Raw genomic sequence first — 21,274 nt, 5'->3', positions numbered from 1 at the left:
TCCGACTGCCGCGCCCTCTCTTCGAAAGCCAGGCGACTCGAACTCCGGCAGTCGACCCGCGCCGCGTGAGGTCCCGGTCCCCGTCCCACGGGAGGTCGAGGGACAGGTCGCGGGGACGGAGCCACCACAGCTCCGGGAGTCAGCACCACTCCTCCGGGTCGAAGTCGTCAGGTAAGAAGCACAAGAAGTCGAAGAGGCGTCATCGCTCTTCTGACTCCCCCCGACGCTCGCGCGATGCGGCCGGGGGTTCAGGTGAGACCGCCCACGCGGCTCCTTAGGAGTCGCGGGCGTCGCGACCTGCCCCACACCCTCCGGTCCCTGGGCAAAACGCGACGCCGGAGGAGATCGAGCGCTTCCTCATGGCCATGAGGTCCCTTTCTCCTCCGATGGGCTCCGCGGCGCCTCCGGACCCAGCGGACCCGTCTGGGGCCCCTAGCGGGTCGGGTGCTTCGGCCCCGACGCCGTTGGGTGCTTCGACCCCGGCGCCGCAGGGCCCCCCGGTCCCGACACCGCCGGCGCCTTCGGGCTCGGCGCCTTTGGGCTCGGCGCCGCGAGGTCAAGCGGTCCCGACGCCGCGGGCGCCTTCGGGCCCTGTGTCGCTGGACCCCACTGGACCTTCGTCGGGCTCTGGATCATCACCGGTGGTCCTTATGACCCCCTGGCGTCGGTCCGTATGGTGTCACCACCGGCGCCGTCCTCGGGCGGCGCCGGCCCCGATGCCTCCCTCGCTCCTGTTCCGGCGCCGGAACGGCACCGCTGGGTGCCGCTTTCAACGCCGTTTGGAGATTTCCACTTCTACGAACAGGCCCCATTGATTGACAACCCTGAGTATCAGGAGATGGGTAATGAGGAGGATTGGGAGGGGTCTGAGGACCCTCTGACCAAGGAGTGTCAGTCTTATGAGGACTGGGCAGGAGACCTTGGGGAAGCCAGTGGCCTGGACACCTCTCCAGACACTGGTCTTGTCTCCCCCCTCCCTACCGTGGCTACGGAGGAGGGAGCAACATATAGTGTGGTGTTGACGAGGGCTGCCAAGGCCCTAGGACTTGAGCTCCCCGTCGCGGCCGTGAGGACTAAACTCCTCACTGAGGTCCTTAAACCGCAGTCAAGCTCGGCCGAGCCTCTGCTGCCCTTTAATGAGGGGTCCCAGCATGAGTAAGAAAAGAATAAATAATAATCAAAAAAATTAATCACAAAGACATTGAATCCATCCACATTGTTTTAACCACAATGGGAGTGTATACTGAATATACTGAACATTTGAACAATAAATAGATAAATGGTTGAACAGTGCCCCGGGGAGGAAGGGGGGTGCGTGATCATGTGAGGATGATGTGATGGGGGGGAATTTTGGTGACAGTACAATCAACCAATTGAAACCATTTAGTTGGCAAAGTTACATATTAAGTACAAAACAAAAGACCCTCAGTTCAAATTATATGTCGAAGAACAGTCATACTCCACATAGTTCAATCAATGAAAAAAAATTTTGGGCGTGAAGTTGATGATCAAAAGCAGGCGGTTGTCGACGTTTCGACCCTCGAAAATACGCAGGTATTAGTTATGTCCTTGCAGTGGGGTCTTCATCAGGACAAAACACGGGGCAGGCAACCTATTTAGTATATAAGAAAGGGGAATATTATTTTTAGAATTGGAAATAAAGGGATGTCCCTCACTGCTTTAATAAAGAATCACTGGTGGAGTCCTTTGGGGCCCAGATCGTGTCCTACGCTGATGACACTCAACTGCTCTTCACGTGTAGGAAAGATCAGGCTTTTGATGGAGAGAGCATTCGGGGCTGCTTAGGGATGGTCTTCAACTGGTTTCAGCGGAACAGCCTCAAAGCTAATTCCAACAAATCGGAGGTACTGTTCTTTGGCTGTTCCTTTGACCCTGGCTGGCGGGCCTGGTGGCCAATGGATATGTGTCCCCCTGCTCAGGCATCCCAGGTGGCAAAAAATCTGGGAGTTAAGATTGATAATAATCTGACCCTTAGATCACTTATTCTTGGTTTGACGGGCACTTGCTTTGGCATTCTTAAGATGCTCCGGAAGTTCCTACCTTTGCTCACAGAAGAGCATAGAAAGATCACTGTGCAAGCCTTAATTGGCTCCAGATTGGACTATGCCAACGTCCTCTATTTGGTTCTTCCGGACTATATTGTTCAGCGGCTACAGGTTGTGCAGAACTCTGCGGCTCGCGCCATCTTCGGCCTCCATAGGCGAGCGAGAGCATCCGGGTTGGTGCAGTCACTTCATTGGCTGCCCATCCGGAAGCGGATTATGTTTAAAGCGTTGACCCTAGCTCACAAAGCGCTTTTTGGCTCTGGAGCAAGGTACTTACAGCACAGGCTCGTCTTTTATCGCCCGGTTCGATCTCTGCGGTCGGAATCTCTGTTTTTGGCCGTGGTCCCTCGAGTGAGGAAGGCCCGTACCGGGGGTCGCTCCTTTAGTTTAAGGGCCCCCCAGTTGTGGAACACCTTGCCTCTGGCCTTGCGGCGCACACCCAATCTGCTCCTGTTTAGGAAGAGCCTTAAGACCTGGCTTTTTAACCTTTAGGATGTCTTTCTTTCCCCTGTTTGTCTCTGTTTTTATGGTGTTATGTTTTTCACACTGAGCTGCCTAAATAAAGCGCCGGGACACTCTTATTGAGTAGCTGTGCGCTATAGAAATAAAATCTAACATAACATAACACACTGATCCTGTGAAGGATCGGTAATGGGGGGAAAGGAACGCGTAATATATATCAAGCGTTAACGGCACAGTTTTAGAAGAATGACTTAATCATCAAAATGAAGTAAATGAACTATAATTGAGAACAGAAAAGAGCAACTGGAGTCATAAACCGGCCCTGTGGTGGTATCTATGGCAGGGAATTGCCAACAGGGGGATCATGGAATGAGTTAAAAGATGTCCGTTTTTACCTTGGTGGTATCGATTTAAAGAATGGGATGTTTGGATGAAGCCTTTCGCTGTGTCTGTAAAAGAACACCGACACTCGATCAAACTGTAACTTGTACATACATTTTGGAGGCAATGCTGAAGTTAATGCATAAATAATGTCTGAAAATATAATCAGACAGAGGTAGATTAAAATGGGGGGGTGACTTACCCAGTAAATGCGTTTAACACACGTTCGCCAGTCGGGGATCAGGGGAATCAAGGTCTAGCACTGTGTCTGTAAAAGTACACCGACACTGAGTTTATTATTATTATTATTATTACTGAGTTTTATATCGCGCCTGGTTACCCTTGGGCATCCCCGCGCTCTTCCAGAGAAAGGCACCATAACAAAAGACAGAGGCATTAGGCAGGGAACAGGTGGGTCTTTAAAAGTTTACGGAAACGTAAAGTACTCGTTTCAGAGCGTAGGAATAACGGAAGGGAGTTCCATAAAGTTGCAACGTTTATGGAAAATCTTCTGCCGCCAGTCCTGGCCTTCCTTACTCTCGCAACTTGCAGCAGATGTTGGTAATCCGAGCGCAAGGTACGAGGGACCTTGTAGGGTTGAACCATCTCCCGTAGGATAGGTGGGCCTTTCCCCTGCAGGATTTTGTGGGCCATGCAGAGTGCTTTAAAATTCACCCTCTCTCTGATAGGAAGCCAGTGAAGCGCCTTAAGCGCCGGGCGGGCAGATTGACGCCTGGGAAGATCCGTCAAGAGCCTAGCAGCAGCATTTTGTACTTGCTGCAGTTTGTTTAGGGTTGTTTCTGGGGCCCCCAGAAACAGCGCGTTGCTGAAATCCAGCCGTGAGATGATGAGTCCCTGGATTAGCAGCCTCCTCGAAGCCATCGGGAGAAGAGGTAAGATCTTCCGGGCAGACCAAAGCACACGCCTGCTGTCTTTTTAGCGTGTGTCCTAAAAGAAAGGTCCTGCTCCAGCCACACCCCCAAGCTCTTAATCTCCTGTTTGGGGGTGGGTGCCACTCCCAGGCAGCTGGGCCAGCTGCTACGTGAGAGGGAGGGAGGGGAGTTCCCCAGCATCATCAATTCGGTTTTCGAACCGTTAAGTTTGAGTGCTGAGCTGCACATCCACGTAAAGATCTGAGATAAACAGGTGTGCAGCCGGTCGGGTTGGTTTGCCGACTGGGGGAGCCCAACCACCAGCTGGGTATCATCAGCATAGCTGATGATCTTGATACACAGTGGCAGCACCACACTCTCCAGTGGGGCCATATAAATGTTGAACAATGTAGGGCTCAACGATGAGCCCTGTGGCACACCACACTGGAGAGGGACAGATGTTGATTTCTCCTGGCCTTCCCAAACCTCAAACGTCCGGCCTTCCAGAAATGACGCGAACCATTTCAGGGCCATCCCGGAGACCCCCACCCCCGCCAGCCGTTGGAGTAACACCTGGTGGTCTACGGTGTCAAATGCCGCACTAAGTCCAGGAGGATCACTGCCACTGATCCCCCTGAATCCAAAATGCTCCTGGCATTCTCCACGACTTCGAGCAGGGCAGTATCCGCCCCCTGACCAGGGCGAAAACCCGTTTGGGAATCACCCAGGAGGGATTTGGATTCCAAAAAACCCGATAGGCGCCTGTTCACGAGTTTCTCCGCCACCTTGCTAATGCCGGGGAGCAGAGAGATGGGCCTAAAATTAGCAAGGTCGGCGGGGTCCAGGCTAGGCTTCTTCAAGAGGGCCTTGACAACCGCTCCCTTCCAGCTAGGGGGCACCACTCCTTAGGAAAAAGAAAGATTTATAAGGTCAGTCACAGGGCCGCCGATGGTAGAGGCGACCTGCTTCAGGTATTTCATCGGTACAGGGTCTCTCGGGGACCCACTCTTCACAGTCGCCAGAACCCCGAGAGCTTCCTCCACAGTGACTAGACCAAAGGAATCCAGCTCCACTGACCGCGGCCCGGGTCGAGGCCCTGGGCTGCCACCCGAGTGTGTCTCCTGGGCTAGCCGAGGAAGAGATGCCAAGATGTTTTCGACTTTGGTCTTGAAAAATGAAGCAAGTTCGGAACATTTCTCACGAGGGTTCTCATGAGTAACCGGGGGTTCAGGAGTTTGCAGGAGTTCTCTGATAACCCTGAAGGATTCCTTCGAGGAGTTAGAAGAGAGACCTATTCTCTCCTCGAAAAACACAGCTTTCGCTGCCTTGATGGCAGATTTATAGGTACCGAGAGCCACCCGATATTCTGTCCGGCTGTTTTCACTCCAGTCCTTCCTCCAAATCCGCTCCATCCTCTTGCAGCCCTTCCTGAGTGTTCTCAGCTCTGGTGTATACCAGGGGGCTGATCCCACTCTTCTACCCCTGGTAAGTAATCTTTTCTTCAGGAGAATGGCATCAAGCGAATTGGTTCACATCGGCTACCAGCGGATCAGACCCGAGGAGGGGCCGGGACGACTCCAAGTGTGTTGCCCAGATGTCCACTGGAAGCCTAGACCAGGCTCTTTCAACCGTAAATACCCTGGGGGTTGATGCCACTGAGACATCAAGCTGCCATCGGGCCGGGACCATAAAATGGTCTGTCCAGGGCAGAGCCAACGCGGGCAATACTTTGAGGCGATCCGAGTTTGAGAATATAGGATCAAGCAGATGTCCCTTCGCATGCGTTGCACCCGAGTTGGCCAGGCTGATCTCAAACGCCTTGAGATCGAACTGCAGATCTGCACCCAGAGAGCAAGAGGGGTCGTCAAAGTGAATGTTGAAATCACCCAATGCAACAAAGTTGGCAATTTAGGAGGCAAGGAGCGCGACCGTTTCGAGAAAGGAGTTGATAAAATTGCCCATAGTCCCAGGGGGGCGGTAAATAAGGCCAGCCAGGGACGCCGTAGGCGACAGACGGAGGGAGAACTGACAGCTCTCGCAGTCGCTCAACCCTCCATCTTGAACCTTACACACTAACGTATGCCTGTAAAGGATGGCAATTCCTCCGCCCTGCCCCACAGGTCTGTCTAGATGAGATATGAGAAAGCCTGGTGGAAGTGCTCTAACCATGTCCGGGCCGGAGCATGAGGAAATCCAGCTCTCTGTTAGGAACAGGACATCCAATTTATGGTCAAAAATGAGAGAGTTAATTTCAGTCGCGTGGTTGGGTAGAGAGCGACAGTTCAGCAAAGCTAGTGATAACACAGAGTTATCCAGATCCGGATTGCAGGCCCCACAGGGGAGGAACGGGTATCCGTCCACGTGAGCAAAGCTACAAGTAGATACAATAGGGGACCGCCAAGACAAAAGTTCATCCCTCCTATACCTAATACATGTAGGGGGTGGCTCCTGTGAGACAGGCAGGGGGACCAGCCCTGACCCCTTCTGGGCCCGGACGGGCACAGACGGGCTGAACTCTGGCGTAACTCCGGCGTCAGTCCGGCGTCCCGGCTGCGCGTGGCCGCTGCGCGTCAACATGGCTACCTAAGTACTCTCCTAGCGAGGTAGAGAGAGGACTTCAACACGCGCTAGGACCCACTCACCTAAGATGGCCGCCACGAGTCAGGGGCAGAGGACCCACAAAGAGCGGTAATTTCCACTATTATAGTGCAAGTATGGTGACAGAGGTGGGGGTATGCGAGGCCAGGCTGATTAAGAACAGGGGATAAGTGTTCAGAAACAAGATAAATAAAAGACAAAAAACGGGTATTTTTAAAACAAGGAACTGCCAAGAGCAGCACTCCAGGTAAAGCGCTCACGCTGGAATAGGGCGGCGCTGCAGGATTTGCCTACCTAAGTACTCTCCTAGCGAGGTAGAGAGAGGACTTCAACACGCGCTAGGAGCCACTCACCTAAGATGGCCGCCACGAGTCAGTGGCAGAGGACCCACAAAGAGCGGTGATTTCCACTATTATAGTGCAAGTATGGTGACAGAGGTGGGGGTATGCGAGGCCAGGCTGATTAAGAACAGGGGATAAGTGTTCAGAAACAAGATAAATAAAAGACAAAAACAGGTATTTTAAAAACAAGGAACTGCCAAGAGCAGCACTCCAGGTAAAGCGCTCACGCTGGAATAGCACTCGATCAAGCTATGACTCGTAGGTACGGTTTAGAGGCAATGCTGAGGTTAATGCATAGATAAAGTCTGAAAATGTAATCAGACGGAGGTAGATCAAAAAGGGAGGTGACTTACCCAATAAATGCGTTTAACGCGCGTTCGCCAGTCGGGGATCAGGGGAATCAAAGGTCCGGTGGACAAACAATAATGACGAGTCTGGCGGGCGAGATTAAAAGAGACCATTAATAACGCCAGTGGTGAGTGGAACAGCTAAGGAAGTTAATGCCGGGAAGATAGGGAAAGTGAACTTACCCGACGCCGAGTTAATCTGGCAATGAATTCCGCTCGAGTTCGCAGAGGCGAGCCGAGGTTCCGGATTCATACGTTGTCATGGGGACTCAGTCACGTGGTGCGAAGCACCCGTGTAGAGGTAGAAGAAAGACCCAGTGATATCACCGTCCTGTATGGTTATTTGCCTGGTTACCAACGCGGTGGTCACAAGAAAGGGTAATTCAATTCGAAATAGAGGCATTATTAAATAAACTTAGTTTACATAGAGGCAGGTACATTTAGATTGAATTAAAACATGGCGTGCGGACAAGAATGCTTTTGTTGGATCAGGTGTCAAGATCCGAACAAATTGCCTGCACGTTCATGTCATGCCTAGTAAGATTGATTTACCAGACATGATGGTTAAAGACAGACCAGCAGATGCTGTAGTTGCGAGCATTGTCCTCTTAAGTAACCAACAATGACATGGTGTACCTCCGACAGCAGGGTAAAGGCCATGCCAATTGGTGGGAAACATCCTCGTTAATACCGCAACCCAAATGAGATGGCGTACCTCTCACATGAGGGTATAGGCCTCCGAAAGAACATTGTATGCTAAGTTTACAAGTAAGACACCGAGGCTGGTAGAAACACAGGTTGACATACCTGTTGATACAATTACAGAAATAGTATGGCGTACCTCTCACATGAGGGTATAGGCCAAAGGTAGTACATTGTATGGTGGGTATACAGTCAAGACAAAGTAGCTGGTTGGGAAAAAGAGCTATCATTCTCGTTGAGACCTGTTTCGATGGAATCAAAGAAAAACATCCGTTTCAGCTCGCGTGTATTTAAGATACTTGCGATGTTCCCACCCCGGGGTCCAACAAAGACCATTATATCACAGAATCAGAGGAACTTTCAAACCGATTATTGCAACGCAGATACCCCAGATGATTGGTCAAGAAATCCAGAAAAAGAGCATGGTTTTATCCACGTGAGGAACTACTATCTCCCAAGGCCAATAAGGACCAACAGGAAACTAGGAAACTAGGATTGTGTGTGTTACCACATTCAACACCAAGAGCAACAAAATCAAACGCATAATCAACTGCCACTGGGAATTGATATCGGATGACATCGACCAACCTGCCACACCCCTACACGCTTTTAAGAAAGCCAAAAGCGTCAAAGACTATGTGGTACGTTCTCTCCTAGCAACCCCTGATGACCACACCATCGCCACCCTATGGAATCAGCCCCCTGTGATCGGCCACTTTAACTGTGGTAACTGTAAAGCCTGCGACACCACCATTCAAACCAAGGAATTCCAACATCGCCACCACAAAATCCGGCTAAAGACACACACCAACTGCAACTCCTCAAGTATCATCTACGCGATAATATGCCCGTGTCATTTACTCTACATAGGCCAAACACAGCAAAAAGCCAAAGTAAGAATTCTCCAGCACATGAGCAGAATCAGATGCCAGGTACAGGGCGCACCCCTGGTTAAACATTTCACATCGGCATCACACCCCCCAGAGAGTCTCAGATGGGTAGTAATAGAAAAAGCTGTCCAGGGACCCCGGGGTGGGAACATCGCAAGTATCTTAAATACACGCGAGCTGAAATGGATGTTTTTCTTTGATTCCATCGAAACAGGTCTCAACGAGAATGATAGCTCATTTTCCCAACTAGCTACTTTGTCTTGACTGTATACCCACCATACAATGTACTACCTTTGGCCTATACCCTCATGTGAGAGGTACGCCATACTATTTCTGTAATTGTATCAACACGTATGTCAACCTATGTTTCTACCAGCCTCGACGTCTCACTTGTAAACTTAGCATACAATGTTCTTTCGGTGGCCTATACCCTCATGTGAGAGGTATGCCATCTCATTTGGGTTGCGGTATTAACGAGGATGTTTTCCACCAATTGGCATGGCCTTTACCCTGCTGTCAGAGGTACACCATGTCATTGTTGGTTACTTAAGAGGACAATGCTCGCAACTACAGCATCTGCTGGTCTGTCTTTAACCATCATGTCTGGCAACCCAATCTTACTAGGCATGACATGAACGTGCAGGCAATTTGTTCGGATCTTGACACCTGATCCAACAAAAGCATTCTTGTCCGCACGCCATGTTTTAATTCAATCTAAATGTACCTGCCTCTATGTAAACTAAGTTTATTTAATAATGTCTCTTTTTCGAATTGAATTACCCTTTCTTGTGACCACCGCGTTGGTAACCAGGCAAATAACCATACAGGACAGTGATATCACTGGGTCTTTCTTCTACCTCTACACGGGTGCTTCGCACTACGTGACTGAGTCCCCATGGCAACGTATGAATCCTGAACCTCGGCTCGCCTCTGCGAACTCGAGCGGAATTCATTGCCAGATTAACTCGGCGTCGGGTAAGTTCACTTTCCCTATCTTCCCGGCATTAACTTCCTTAGCTGTTCCACTCACCACTGGCGTTATTAATGGTCTCTTTTAATCTCGCCCGCCAGACTCGTCATTATCGTTTGTCCACCGGACCTTTGATTCCCCTGATCCCCGACTGGCGAACGCGCGTTAAACACATTTATTGGGTAAGTCACCTTCCTTTTTGATCTACCTCCATCTGATTACATTTTCAGACATTATCTATGCATTAACCTCAGCATTGTCTCTAAACCGTACCTACGAGTCACAGCTTGAGCGAGTGTCGGTGTTCTTTTACAGACACAGTGCTAGACCTTGATTCCCCTGATCCCCGACTGGCGAACGCGTGTTAAATGCATTTACTGGGTGTGAGAAGTTGGCCTGATATATAATGTTCACTATTCTAGTGAGCACTTTGTATCAGTCCAAACAACCCTTATGGTGATTGGTTGTAAGTCAACCTTATAGACCAGCTATCCTAGTAGCGTGGATACGAGCAGTCTTCGGGCTAAACTCTAGAGGGCGTGTTAAGCCAGCTGTTATACCATCACATATACCCCTTGAACACCAAGTGAAAGGACACCACACAAGTGTTATGAAAATAAACAGTGTATTCATTTAGATCACAACAGCCCTGTACTCTTTATGAGGACAGGGTACTAAGCACACTACAAAACTCTTACGAAAATACTTTAAGTTGCACAATTTACACAAATGCCCGAGGGACACGAAAATCCATATACTCTGAAAGTGGAATGCGAAATTACTAGCAGGTAAGTACTGGACTAATAGGCTTTGGAATCGCTAGGATTACGTTACTGAACCTTCAGATTACTAGTAGGTGGCCTAGGGGACTCGGGTGCAGAGTGTGCACTCTCACGCGGGATGCGGGACAAAGTCTATGGGAGCTAGTAAAAGCAAAAGTTAGTGTTCTCGGGCGAACCCGATAAGGTAGGTCGAAAACGACAGTGGATCTGGACCCTTAGATAGTGAGGCTATGCTGGGGCACCTAAATGCCGAAGTTACCTAGCCCAGGGGCTGCAGCTGCATAGGTCTGAAAAGACGTCGGGAATCCTCGTTGACGAACCAGGAGCCTGAAGAAAGAAGTTGCTGGCAGGCGACCAGTGAAGATAGTTCGAGGGATCCAAGCCTGGATCGAAGATGGATGACACCTGAAAGCAGAGGGGACCAAGTTCTTAATCACTAGCCAGTGATTGTGTGGGCACCAGGATGGCACCGGGCGAAGTCACCTCGACCAGGTGAGTGGGCGACGCTGGGCTCTGTAGTCTCACGGACCAGGAGGCGTTGTCGGCGACCAGGATGGAGGTGCGAGCTGTCCCACGATGGTTGATGCTGTCGACGTCGCTGGACCCAGGATTGGGGCAACAAGTCTTGGCAAATTCAAGCCCACGCGGTGGACCTAAAATGGTGTCTGGAGTGAACCAGGAGGGTCCGGGGTGCTCCTCTTTTGGAAGGGAGCAAGGGCCAGTCTGAAGCAACCAGACCAGCAGTGTTTTCGTTGTTGATCGTCGTCGGGAAGGCCACAAGCCAGCGGGCTAGTAGCCAGACAACGCGGTGAGCAGTAAAAAGCAGAAGGGCCCCACGCAGATCGTGGAGATGCTGGGGGGCTGGACTTCGGTGCTGGAGCTGCTCAGGGTCGGGGCTTCTCGGACCCCAAAGCACTCACCAGAGGATCCCTCGGCGGTCGTGCTGGATAGAAGTCGTGCAGTTCTGATGATGGCCGGTCCCTCGAGGTCTCGTCGCACCTACGGTTCTCAGCTTAGCTGTAGAGGTAGGTAGAGGTCAGAGGTGCCATGGAAGCCGGGTCTCGTCGTGCTGGTCGGTCGGATTCCTGAGGAAGGACGTGCAGCAAACCGCAGAGTTCTTAGATGGTGCCTGCGGATACAGGGTGACTACTCCTTAGCCACAAGGGAGAAATCTTGAGAAGAAGTCGAGAGTTCCTTTCGTAGAAAGTAGTTTCTTGATTCAAAGATGATCTAATTTGGAAGGGTCCCCGCTCCTGCCTTTATCCTAAAGAAAGGGGTGGGTACGCGACTAGGTCCTGCCTAGGGGTGGGACCAGGAAGGGGGGTGGTTACACCCCTCTCCCATGCCGGACTTTCCCCAGGCCAGGGGCTGGTGTGCCCCTGGAACTGGTTCTAGCCGGCAGATGCGTAGTGAGCACCGGGGTGCCACTTGCAGTCACCTTCCTGTAAAGCCCTGCCTACCCAGGATACACAAAACCCTGTCTGGGATGGTGCTAGCACCGCCCCTGACAGGAAACCCTTTGTTCAAGCTCTCATCGCTGGAAGGACTCCCAGCAGCAGGAGGTCAGACTCGTGTCTGTGGTGGCAGCATCCATTTTGTGGAGCTGAGGCTTCAGTTAACTTTAACCAGGGTTCACAGTTACATACATGTCGTGTCCCTCTAGAAGGGTGGAATGCTAACCCCGTCACCAGAATTGGTGAGGGGTTAGTATTCCAATTCGTATGACACCTTACTCGACATGTTTTGATAAAGCAATACCAGAGATAGCATATAACCGCGAGGATTATAATGCACTTAAGAGTATATGGTATGCGTTATCATGGAACAGCTATTAGGACTTGGTTCCGCAAGCTGCAAACGGGCTCAGCTCATGCCAGAGCACCATTTCACACGATTCCAAGCACTCTGCCTTCAGGATTGTCAAGGCCTGCCATAGGAGTGACTGATAGGAATCTGTGTGTCCATTTTTAGGGTTAGATATAGGTATACTATATCTAAAGCAAAGGGTGATTACACCACCTTGCCCCAGCTGTCGTGCAGCCAGTTGTGTCAGTTTTAGATGGCCATCCAGGGGTGGCATAATACATGCTTCAGCCCCTGGTAGTCCCTGGGTACACCTATGCCCTGAGTTACAGGGTCTGATAAGGTGGCCCAGTACCAATTGGATAATGCACCTAAGGTACACATGTCAATTTAGTGAGAGAACAGCTAGGCTGTGGGTCTGATTGGCAGGCCCACAGCCAGAGAAAGTCGTAAACCAGTGAAACAAAAGCAAAAAATCTGGGTGATCATAGGTTTGCAGACCCTACTCTCCTACACTGGGTAAGTCACCTCCCCTTTTTAATCTACCTCTGTCTGATTATATTTTCAGACATTATTTATGCATTAACTTCAGCATTGCCTCCAAACTGTATATACAAGTTACAGTTTGATCGAGTGTCGGTGTTCTTTTACAGACACAGCGAAAGGCTTCATCCAAACATCCCATTCTTTGAATCAATACCACCAAGGTAAAAACTGACATCTTTTAACTCATTCCATGATCCCCCTGTTGGCAATCCCCTGCCATAGATACCACCACAGGGCCGGTTTACGACTCCAGTTGCTCTTTTCTGTTCTCAATTATCATTCATTTACTTCATTTTGATGATTAAGTCATTCTTCTAAAACTGTGCAGTTAACGCTTGATATATATTACGCGTTCCTTTCCCCCCATTACCGATCCTTCACAGGATCAGTGTGCTTTCTGTGATTCTTTATTAAAGCAGTGAGGGACATCCCTTTATTTCCAATTCTAAAAATAATATTCCCGTTTCTTATATACTAAATAGGTTGCCTGCCCCGTGTTTTGTCCTGATGAAGACCCCACTACAAGGACATCACTAATACCTGCGTATTTTCGAGGGTCGAAACGTCGACAACCGCCTGCTTTTGATCATCAACTTCACGCCCCAAAATGTTTTTCATTGATTGAACTATGTGGAGTATGACTGTTCTTCGACATATAATTTGAACTGAGGGTCTTTTGTTTTGTACATAGTATGTAACTTTGCCAACTAAATGGTTTCAATTGGTTGATTGTACTGTCACCAAAATTCCCCGCCATCACATCATCCTCACATGATCACGCACCCCCCTCCCTCCCGGGGGCACAGTTCAACCATTTATCTATTTATTGTTCAAATGTTCAGTATATTCAGTATACACTCCCATTGTGATTAAAACAATGTGGATGGATTCAATGTATTTGTGATAAATTTTTTTGATTATTATTTATTCTTTTCTTACTCATGCTGGGACCCCTTCCTCTGAGTACTTAGTTAACCCAGGTCCCAGTGACTTTATTTGGGTAAACCCCCTATTAATACACGGCCTTTAATGAGGCCTTGACGGACGTTCTTTTGGGCACTTGGTCCAGGCCCGCTAAGGGTTTGCCGGTAGATAGGAACGTGGTCAGACGCCACCGCCCGGCTCCGGGCGACCCATTTTTCCTGTCCGCTCACCCCACCCCCGAGAGTCTGGTCATCCAGGCCTCAAATTCCCAGACCGCATTCCCGTCGGCCCCGCTGTACAGGGAATCCAAGAGGTATGAGAATTATGGAAAGAAAATATTCTCCTCCCTTAGTTTGGGACTGCGGTCTTTCAACACCGCCTGCCTCTTGGGCCGCTACACCCACTCTCTGTGTGAGACGGTGGCGGAAGTGCAGCCAGAGTGCCCGTTGGAGGTACGGGCCAAACTCGGCCAAGCCCTTGTGGAGGGCCGAGACGCAGCCAAATATTCTATAGGGTGTGGGCTGGATACCACCGACTCGCTAGGCAGAGCGATGGCTACGACAGTGGCGGTCAGACGCCACACCTGGCTGAGGTCTGCAAACTTTTCGGCAGATGTCCAAAACACTCTAATGGACATGCCGTTCGATGGCCGTCGCCTCTTTGGCGACAAGGCAGACCATGAGCTTGAGCGCTTTAAGGACTCCAGGGCTACGGCCAAGTCCTTGGGCCTCTCGGCCCGCTCCAGCAAATGGGTGCCTTTCGCTCCTTTCGTGGCCAAGGAAGGGGCGCCCCCACACGCTGCAGACTAAGATCCAGCGCGGTGGCGGCCGTGGAAATCGCCGTGGAGGCGGTCGGGGACAACGGCGAGGCCAGTCCACACATTCCCCCGCAGCATCCGCCTCTAAACCCTCCTAGTCTGTGCTTCTCGTCCCATGTGACACCAGTGGTGGGCAGGGTTCGCCATCACCACTTTGACTGGCGCACTGTCACTTCGGACAGGTGGGTGCTGCAGATCGTCCGGAGGGGCTACTCCCTCCCCTTCGAGACGACCCCTCAAGCCATGCCACCGCAATACCACCGCGTATCGTGGGATCACTTGCGGCTCCTGTAGGAGGAAGTTTCGGCCCTCTTGGCCAAGGGGGCCATCGAGCGCGTTCCTGGGCCAGAAGTAGGACGTGGTTGCTACTCCCACTACTTTCTGGTACCCAAGAAGGGCAAAGGGGGCCTACGCCCTATCTTGGACCTAAGGAACGTCAACGGCTTCCTCCGGAAGGAGAAGTTCAAAATGCTGACTCTGGTCTTAGCTGCCCTAGACCCAGGAGACTGGATGGTAGCGTTGGACTTGCAGGACGCCTATTTCCACATCCCCGTCCTGCCGGCCCACCGGCGTTACCTGCGGTTCATGGTAGGCCACGAGCACTTTCAGTTTACTGTGCTCCTCTTCGGCCTTACCAGCGCCCCACCGATGTTCACGAAAGTGATGGCGGTGGTCCCAGCTCATCTGCGCAGGTTAGGAGTTTCAGTCTTCCCCTACCTCGACGACTGGTTGTTGAAGGCGGGCTTGCCCCAGACAGTCGTCAGCCACCTCCAGACGACGGCAGACCTCTTGCACCAGCTGGGGTTCTCCATCAATGTGCCGAAGTCACACCTGTGCCCCTCTCAGAAGCTCCTTTTCATCGGAGCGGTTCTCGACTCCGGCAGTTTCGGGTTTACCCACCCGAGCAGCGGGTTCGGGATATACAGTCTCTGATTCCAATCTTCCAGCCTTTATCCCGGGTTTCGGTCAGGTTGACGCTGCGGCTTCTCGGATTGATGGCTTCCTGCATCCTTCTTGTGCATCACCCCCGGTGGCGGATGCGGGCTCTGCAGTGGGACCTGAAGTTTCAGTGGGCCCAGCATCAGGGCAACCTGTCCGACCATGTCCTGATCTCGGAGGGCACTGCGAGACAGTTGCAGTGGTGGCTCACGGACCGCGATTAGTTCAGCAGCAGATCCCTCTCCCTTCCCCAACCGGAGCACGTAGTTGTGACGGACGTGTCCCTCCAGGGCTGGGGAGGCCACATGGGAGAGGCGGAGATCAGAGGCCTCTGGTCTCCGGCGGAGTCCCGGCTCCATATCAACCTTTTGGAGCTGCGGGCGATTCGTCTTGCACTGAAGGCATTCCTCCCCTCTGTTCGGGGGAGTGTAGTGCAGGTGTTCACGGACAACACCACCGCCATGTGGTACTGCAACAAACAGGGCGGGGTGGGGTCGTGGACCCTCTGCCAGGAGGCTCTGCGCCTCTGGCAATGGCTGGAACATCAGGGCGTGACTCTGGTGATTCAACACCTGGCAGGTTCTCTGAACGCCAGGGCGGACGAACTCAGCCGACGGTGCATGATGGATCATGAATGGTGTCTGAACTCGTACGTGGCGCAAGGTCTCTTTCAGCAGTGGGGAGAGCCTTGGTTAGATCTATTCACCACCGAAGAGAATGCGTTGTAATTTCCAAGGCGGCACTCGCTCGGAGACGCTTTTCGTCGCGGGTGGAGTTGCGGTCTGTTGTACGCCTTTCCGCCTATACCACTTCTGCCCAGAGTGCTGAAGAAGATCAGGCGCGACCGGGCACAAGTCATCCTTGTGGCTCCGGACTGGGCACGAAGGTACTGGTATCCCGAGCTACTCAGTATGTCAGTCGATCCCCCTGTTCGTCTGCCTCTTCAGGAGGACCTTCTGTCGCAGCAGCAGGGGACGGTCCTCCACCCGAACCTGTCCAGTCTCCACCTCAATGCTTGGAGATTTAGCGGCGACAGTTGAGGCCATTTGACTTTCCTCCTGAAGTTTGTAACATCATTCTGGCAGCCTGGCGTCCCTCCACAAAGTCGGTATACGCCTGTAGGTGGAACAGATTTGTGGCATGGTGCACAGCAAAGGCTGTGGATCCCCTCAAGGTTCTTCTCTTTATTCTCTCTCTTGCCCAGCAGGGCTCTGCTCTGGGCACTATCAAGGGCTACCTTTCTGCTCTTTCAGCCTTTTTGAGGCTGCCTGCTCAACCTTCTTTGTTCAAGTCCCCTATTGTTAATCGATTCTTGAAAGGCATCACGCATACGTACCCTCCTGTGCCCTTTGTGATGCCTCAGTGGGACTTGAAATTGGTTCTTACATTTCTGATGTGTGCTCCCTTCTAGCCACTCCACAACTGTCCTCTTCGCGTTCTAACTTTGAAAACTGCCTTCCTGGTAGCCATCACCTCTGCCAGGAGAGTGAGTGAGCTCCAGGCTCTATCTTGTAAACAACATCCCTTCCTTTCAGTCCATCCGGACAAGGTTTTGTTACGGACAAGGCCCTCCTTCCTACCCAAGGTAGTCACGGCCTTCCACATTGGGCAATCAATCACCTTGCCCACCTTGTTTCCGCCTCCGCATCCCTCGAGAGAGAGGAAGAGAGGCTCCACCGTCTGGACCCAAAACGTGCGCTCTCCTTTTATTTGGATCGCACACGCCAGTTCCGGGTGGATGACCAACTCTTTGTTGGTTACGTGGGCGCTAAGGAAGGGAAAGCGGTGCACAAGCGGACCATCTCGCGGTGGATCATCCTGTGTATCCAGGCGTGTTACTCCTTGGCTAAGAAGGAACCCCCTGTGGGGCTGAGGGCTCATTCCACTCGAGCCACAGCGACTACAACTGCCTTGGGCCGAGGTGTGCCCTTGCAGGACATTTGCCAGGCGGCTACGTGGGCTTCGCTGCACACGTTTGCACGACATTATTGCCTGGACAGTCAAGTCCGGATGGATGGCTTATTTGGCCGTATCGTCCTCCAGGACTTTCTGGTGTGATTATTGGTTCGCAGACCCACCACCACGGGGTTGGTATTGCTGGGGTATCTATTCTAAGGTAAGGAATCTATCACTAACGTGTCTCTTTCAGATGCACAAGTTACTACTTGTGTAACGATATATCTGTAAGAGACATTAGTTAGTGATAGATTCCTTACCTTAGAATATCCCCAGGCGTCAGACTGGATCCGGAAACTTTTGCGTAGCAGTACCCTTGCACGTCGGTAGGCGTTGTCTGCGGCTCCGCGTCCGTCGTCGGCGAGGAGGGTAAGTGAGCTTCAAGCTCTGTGTTCAAAACCCCCATTCTTGACTATTCATACTGATAGAATGGTTCTTAGGTCCAGGGCTGCTTTTCTGCCTAAGGTGGTAACTTCCTTCCATCTGGGGCAGTCCATTACCCTTCCTTCCTTCTATCCCCCCCCCCCCCCCCCCCCCCTCATCCTTCCAAGGAGGAGGAGCGGCTTCACCGCTTGGACCCTAAGAGGGCGGTGAGTTTTTACCTCGATAGGTCTAAAGACTATTGTGTAGATGACCAGCTGTTCGTGGGTTTTGCAGGAAAGGCAGAGCGATGCACAAGCGCACCCTTTCAAGATGGATTATCTTGCGCATCAAGATCTGTTACTCTTTGGCTGGTAAGGAACCTCCAGAGGGTATTAGAGATCACTCTACTAGAGCAAAGTCTTCAACATCTGCTTTGTCTTGAGGTGTGTCTGTAGAGGACATTTGTAGAGCGGCAATTTGGGCCTCCCTCCACACCTTAGCAAAGCATTACTGCTTAGATTCCGAGGTGAACGGCATAGTCAGTTTGCGCGTTCTGTCCTACAGGACTTTTTGGTATAGAAGGGTGGACACCCTCCTCCGGGAGTGGGGACTGCTGTGGGACTCTATTTACAAGGTGAGGAATCCACTGGCAGATGTTTTCATCAGAAGAACAAGTTACTTACCTTCGGTAACGCTTATTCTGGTGGATACAGTATCTGCCTGTAGATTCCTCACTGACCCACCCGCCTCCCCGTTGTCCACCCTTGTATACCTGCAATGTTGATATTCTTTAATTGTACTTTCAATGGAAGTGTTTTTCTGAATTGTTTTTACACTGTGTGTATTGTTTCAAATCCTGTGTACTATGTATACTGTACATATTGATGTCGGTCCGTCCTTGTGCCTCGAAGGCACGGAAAAAAGGGCAGAACTGACGTCATCACACCGACGAGGCTCTCTTATGGTTCCAGTGATATCAGGCTTCTGTGACGTCGTCCTCGTCGGCGTGGCGAGCTCCCAAAAATTTACGAATGCTGCTGGCACAGGGGATATTCACAAGGTGAGGAATCCACACGCAGATACTGTATCCACCAAAAAAAGCGCTACCGAAGGTAACTAACTTGTTCATCTCACCTCATTCTAATCAGGGGGAGCTACATGAGTGCAAGGGTCCTCATCTGAGTAGGGCATCCCTATTTTGGAACCAGCATTCCCAGGTTAACCCTGTCCCTCACCCTTCATTTGTTTCATGTCCAGTCTAAGCCTCTTTGTGCTCTGTCACTACGGGAAAGTGACAGCGCTAACGCCCAACAGAGAGATTAGTCTACGGGTACAGGAGGTCCAATTAGACATCTTTCAGCTCCGGGCTTTCCCTGTTGTAGTCTGGTTTAGCTCCTCAAAGCCAGTAAAATCGAATTTGTTGCATGAACTAGAAGGTCAACAGGCAAGCTAAAACAATCAAAACACACACACACAGGGCTTTAAGTGAGCTGGGTCTCCGCGGTGCTGAGCACTGGTAGTTTTGTAAAGGGGGTCTCTATCGGGCTCTGTTTTGTGCCCTGGTACAAGCAGTCTGGTTTTCCTGGACTGCAGGGACAGCAGGCACATCCATGTGCGCGTGCTCACACTGCTCACTTCTCACTAGTGGAGAAGTTACGGCATGATGTCATGCCAGGTGATTCTTTAAAGAAAGTCATTTTCCCTCTGGATTTCCCTTCTCTTTTTGAAACACAGGAGCAGCAACATTGTCCTGCTGTCACCAGGGCTTTAAGTGGAAGCTTTTTCAATATTATATACAAGTCATAGTTGCTGCTTATTTATCTTATGCAACTAACAACCATTGGCAAAGCCAATAGTCCTGATTTCTTGTAGGTATGATGTTACTTGTTGTATCGTATCTCTAGATGCAATGACAAACAGCAATATACTAGTCGGGCGGCACACTATGCTAAGCACAAATTCTAAGCTGATGTGTTTTTAAGCCACACCCTTAATTACATTGGCCACACCCCTTTGAGAGACCTTCCTGCTTTTTCATCCCACTTGATGCCATGCACACATTCCCCCCCTTACCCCCACCAAACAGCAAGAGGTTCAGCATCATGCCAGACAAAAATCTGACCGGGCCGATCATTATTTTCTTGTGGGTGGGTGCCCATATATAGTAATGTAGTGCCTGCCGGGCGCGACGGGCTCAGGGTCACACGGTTATCTTTCACCCAGCCATAACATCCCAGCCGTGCTCTTTGAGAAGGGGCGCATGTCCCACCCTGTGGGGGCCAGACACCTTCCACCCACCAAGAGGCAGCTCTCCAGCGGATGAAGGCCCGCCCGACCAGGTATCATTCCAATTCATGTCCGTACGGACCGTGTTTCTGTGAAGAATATATGTGCATTAGACATTTCATGTGTCTTATTTGCTTGTATAAATTGAAAAACTCATTTTCAGTTAATGGAAATCAGTTATATTTTGGTAACATTTTTAAAAAAGCGCATGCCTGTAACATATCAACATCTTTTTTTGTACTAGGTGATAAATTGTTTGTTGGCACGAAAGATGTTCTTTCTGAAATATTCAAAAGTTGTGTTCACTCTGAGCAGGCCCTCAGCCTGACCCCAGCGAGACACATAAAAATCGCAGATATTTATCTCAGCAAAGAGCAAATAAACTCCCAAACTCCAGGAAACCTCCTCCATGTTTTCTTCACCAACGTCCGCCCTCCAAAGAAGGTTCTAGAGGATCAGCTGACTCAGGTAGAACATTTTCAGAATTTTTTTCTATCATTTGTTTTTCTTAACCGTTTTAAAAAATTGTTTTTTCCCCGTTTTTTTTTCTTATAATTTTCTAAAAAGATTTTAAGGAAATATGGTGTGCCCAAGCCTAAATTTGACAAGAGCAAGTACAATAAAGCAGGAAAAGAGCAACACCCGGTGAAGGTTGTGAGCACTAAGCGACCGATCAGCAAACCTCCTACAAAAGAGAAGTCTGTTCTGAACAGTGTCCGGTCAGTTCACTTTATATGTAAACCTTTTTTTTATATTTTTAAAAGATGTATATATGTCACAAGAGGGTGGACGTGGTAGTTGATGTATACTTGTCATGTGGAGTATTGTGAATAAGATGGTTTTGAGAGCTTTATTAAACTCCACCAGTGAAGGCGCAAGTCTGACTTGCAGAGGTACATCTAGAGCTAACCTTTGTTGGCCTGAACATTCTTTGCGAGTGCTTTGGATATCCATCTTGGCCAGGGAACAACGCACAGTACTGTGCATGCACCACCAGAACTGGAGTGGCATGGTAGGGTAACTTACTCAAGTGGGGAACATTACTGATAATACAACACATTTTGGAGCAGATTTAGACAGAGCTAGCAAAGGCAGTTCTGTCAAAGCTGTGAACTGTCTTTGGGTGATAATTAGCTGTACTACTGGTTTGAGAACAGTTTTCATTACGGTACGTATACATTAACATTACGTTTTGTTTCATTTCAAAAACTTTTATTTCGGTCACTAGG

At 50.5% G+C, this 21,274-nt stretch overlaps 1 protein-coding gene across 1 annotated transcript in view; it reads left to right on the top strand.

The window, feature by feature from the left end:
• HECTD4 (HECT domain E3 ubiquitin protein ligase 4) overlaps positions 1-21,274 on the top strand; it is a 2,691,195-nt gene that overhangs the window by 2,064,204 nt on the left and 605,717 nt on the right. Inside the window, exons 66-67 of the mRNA XM_086943079.1 lie at positions 20,290-20,513; positions 20,613-20,764. Of these exons, the coding sequence (XP_086799205.1) occupies positions 20,290-20,513; positions 20,613-20,764 (376 nt within the window). The remainder of the gene's footprint in view (positions 1-20,289; positions 20,514-20,612; positions 20,765-21,274) is intronic.

This window comes from Lissotriton vulgaris, chromosome 11 (assembly GCF_964263255.1).
Source record: "Lissotriton vulgaris chromosome 11, aLisVul1.2, whole genome shotgun sequence".
Lineage (NCBI taxonomy): Eukaryota > Metazoa > Chordata > Amphibia > Caudata > Salamandridae > Lissotriton > Lissotriton vulgaris.
Note: the sequence above shows the minus strand (reverse complement) of the source record. Positions and strands in the feature narration are given on the sequence as shown.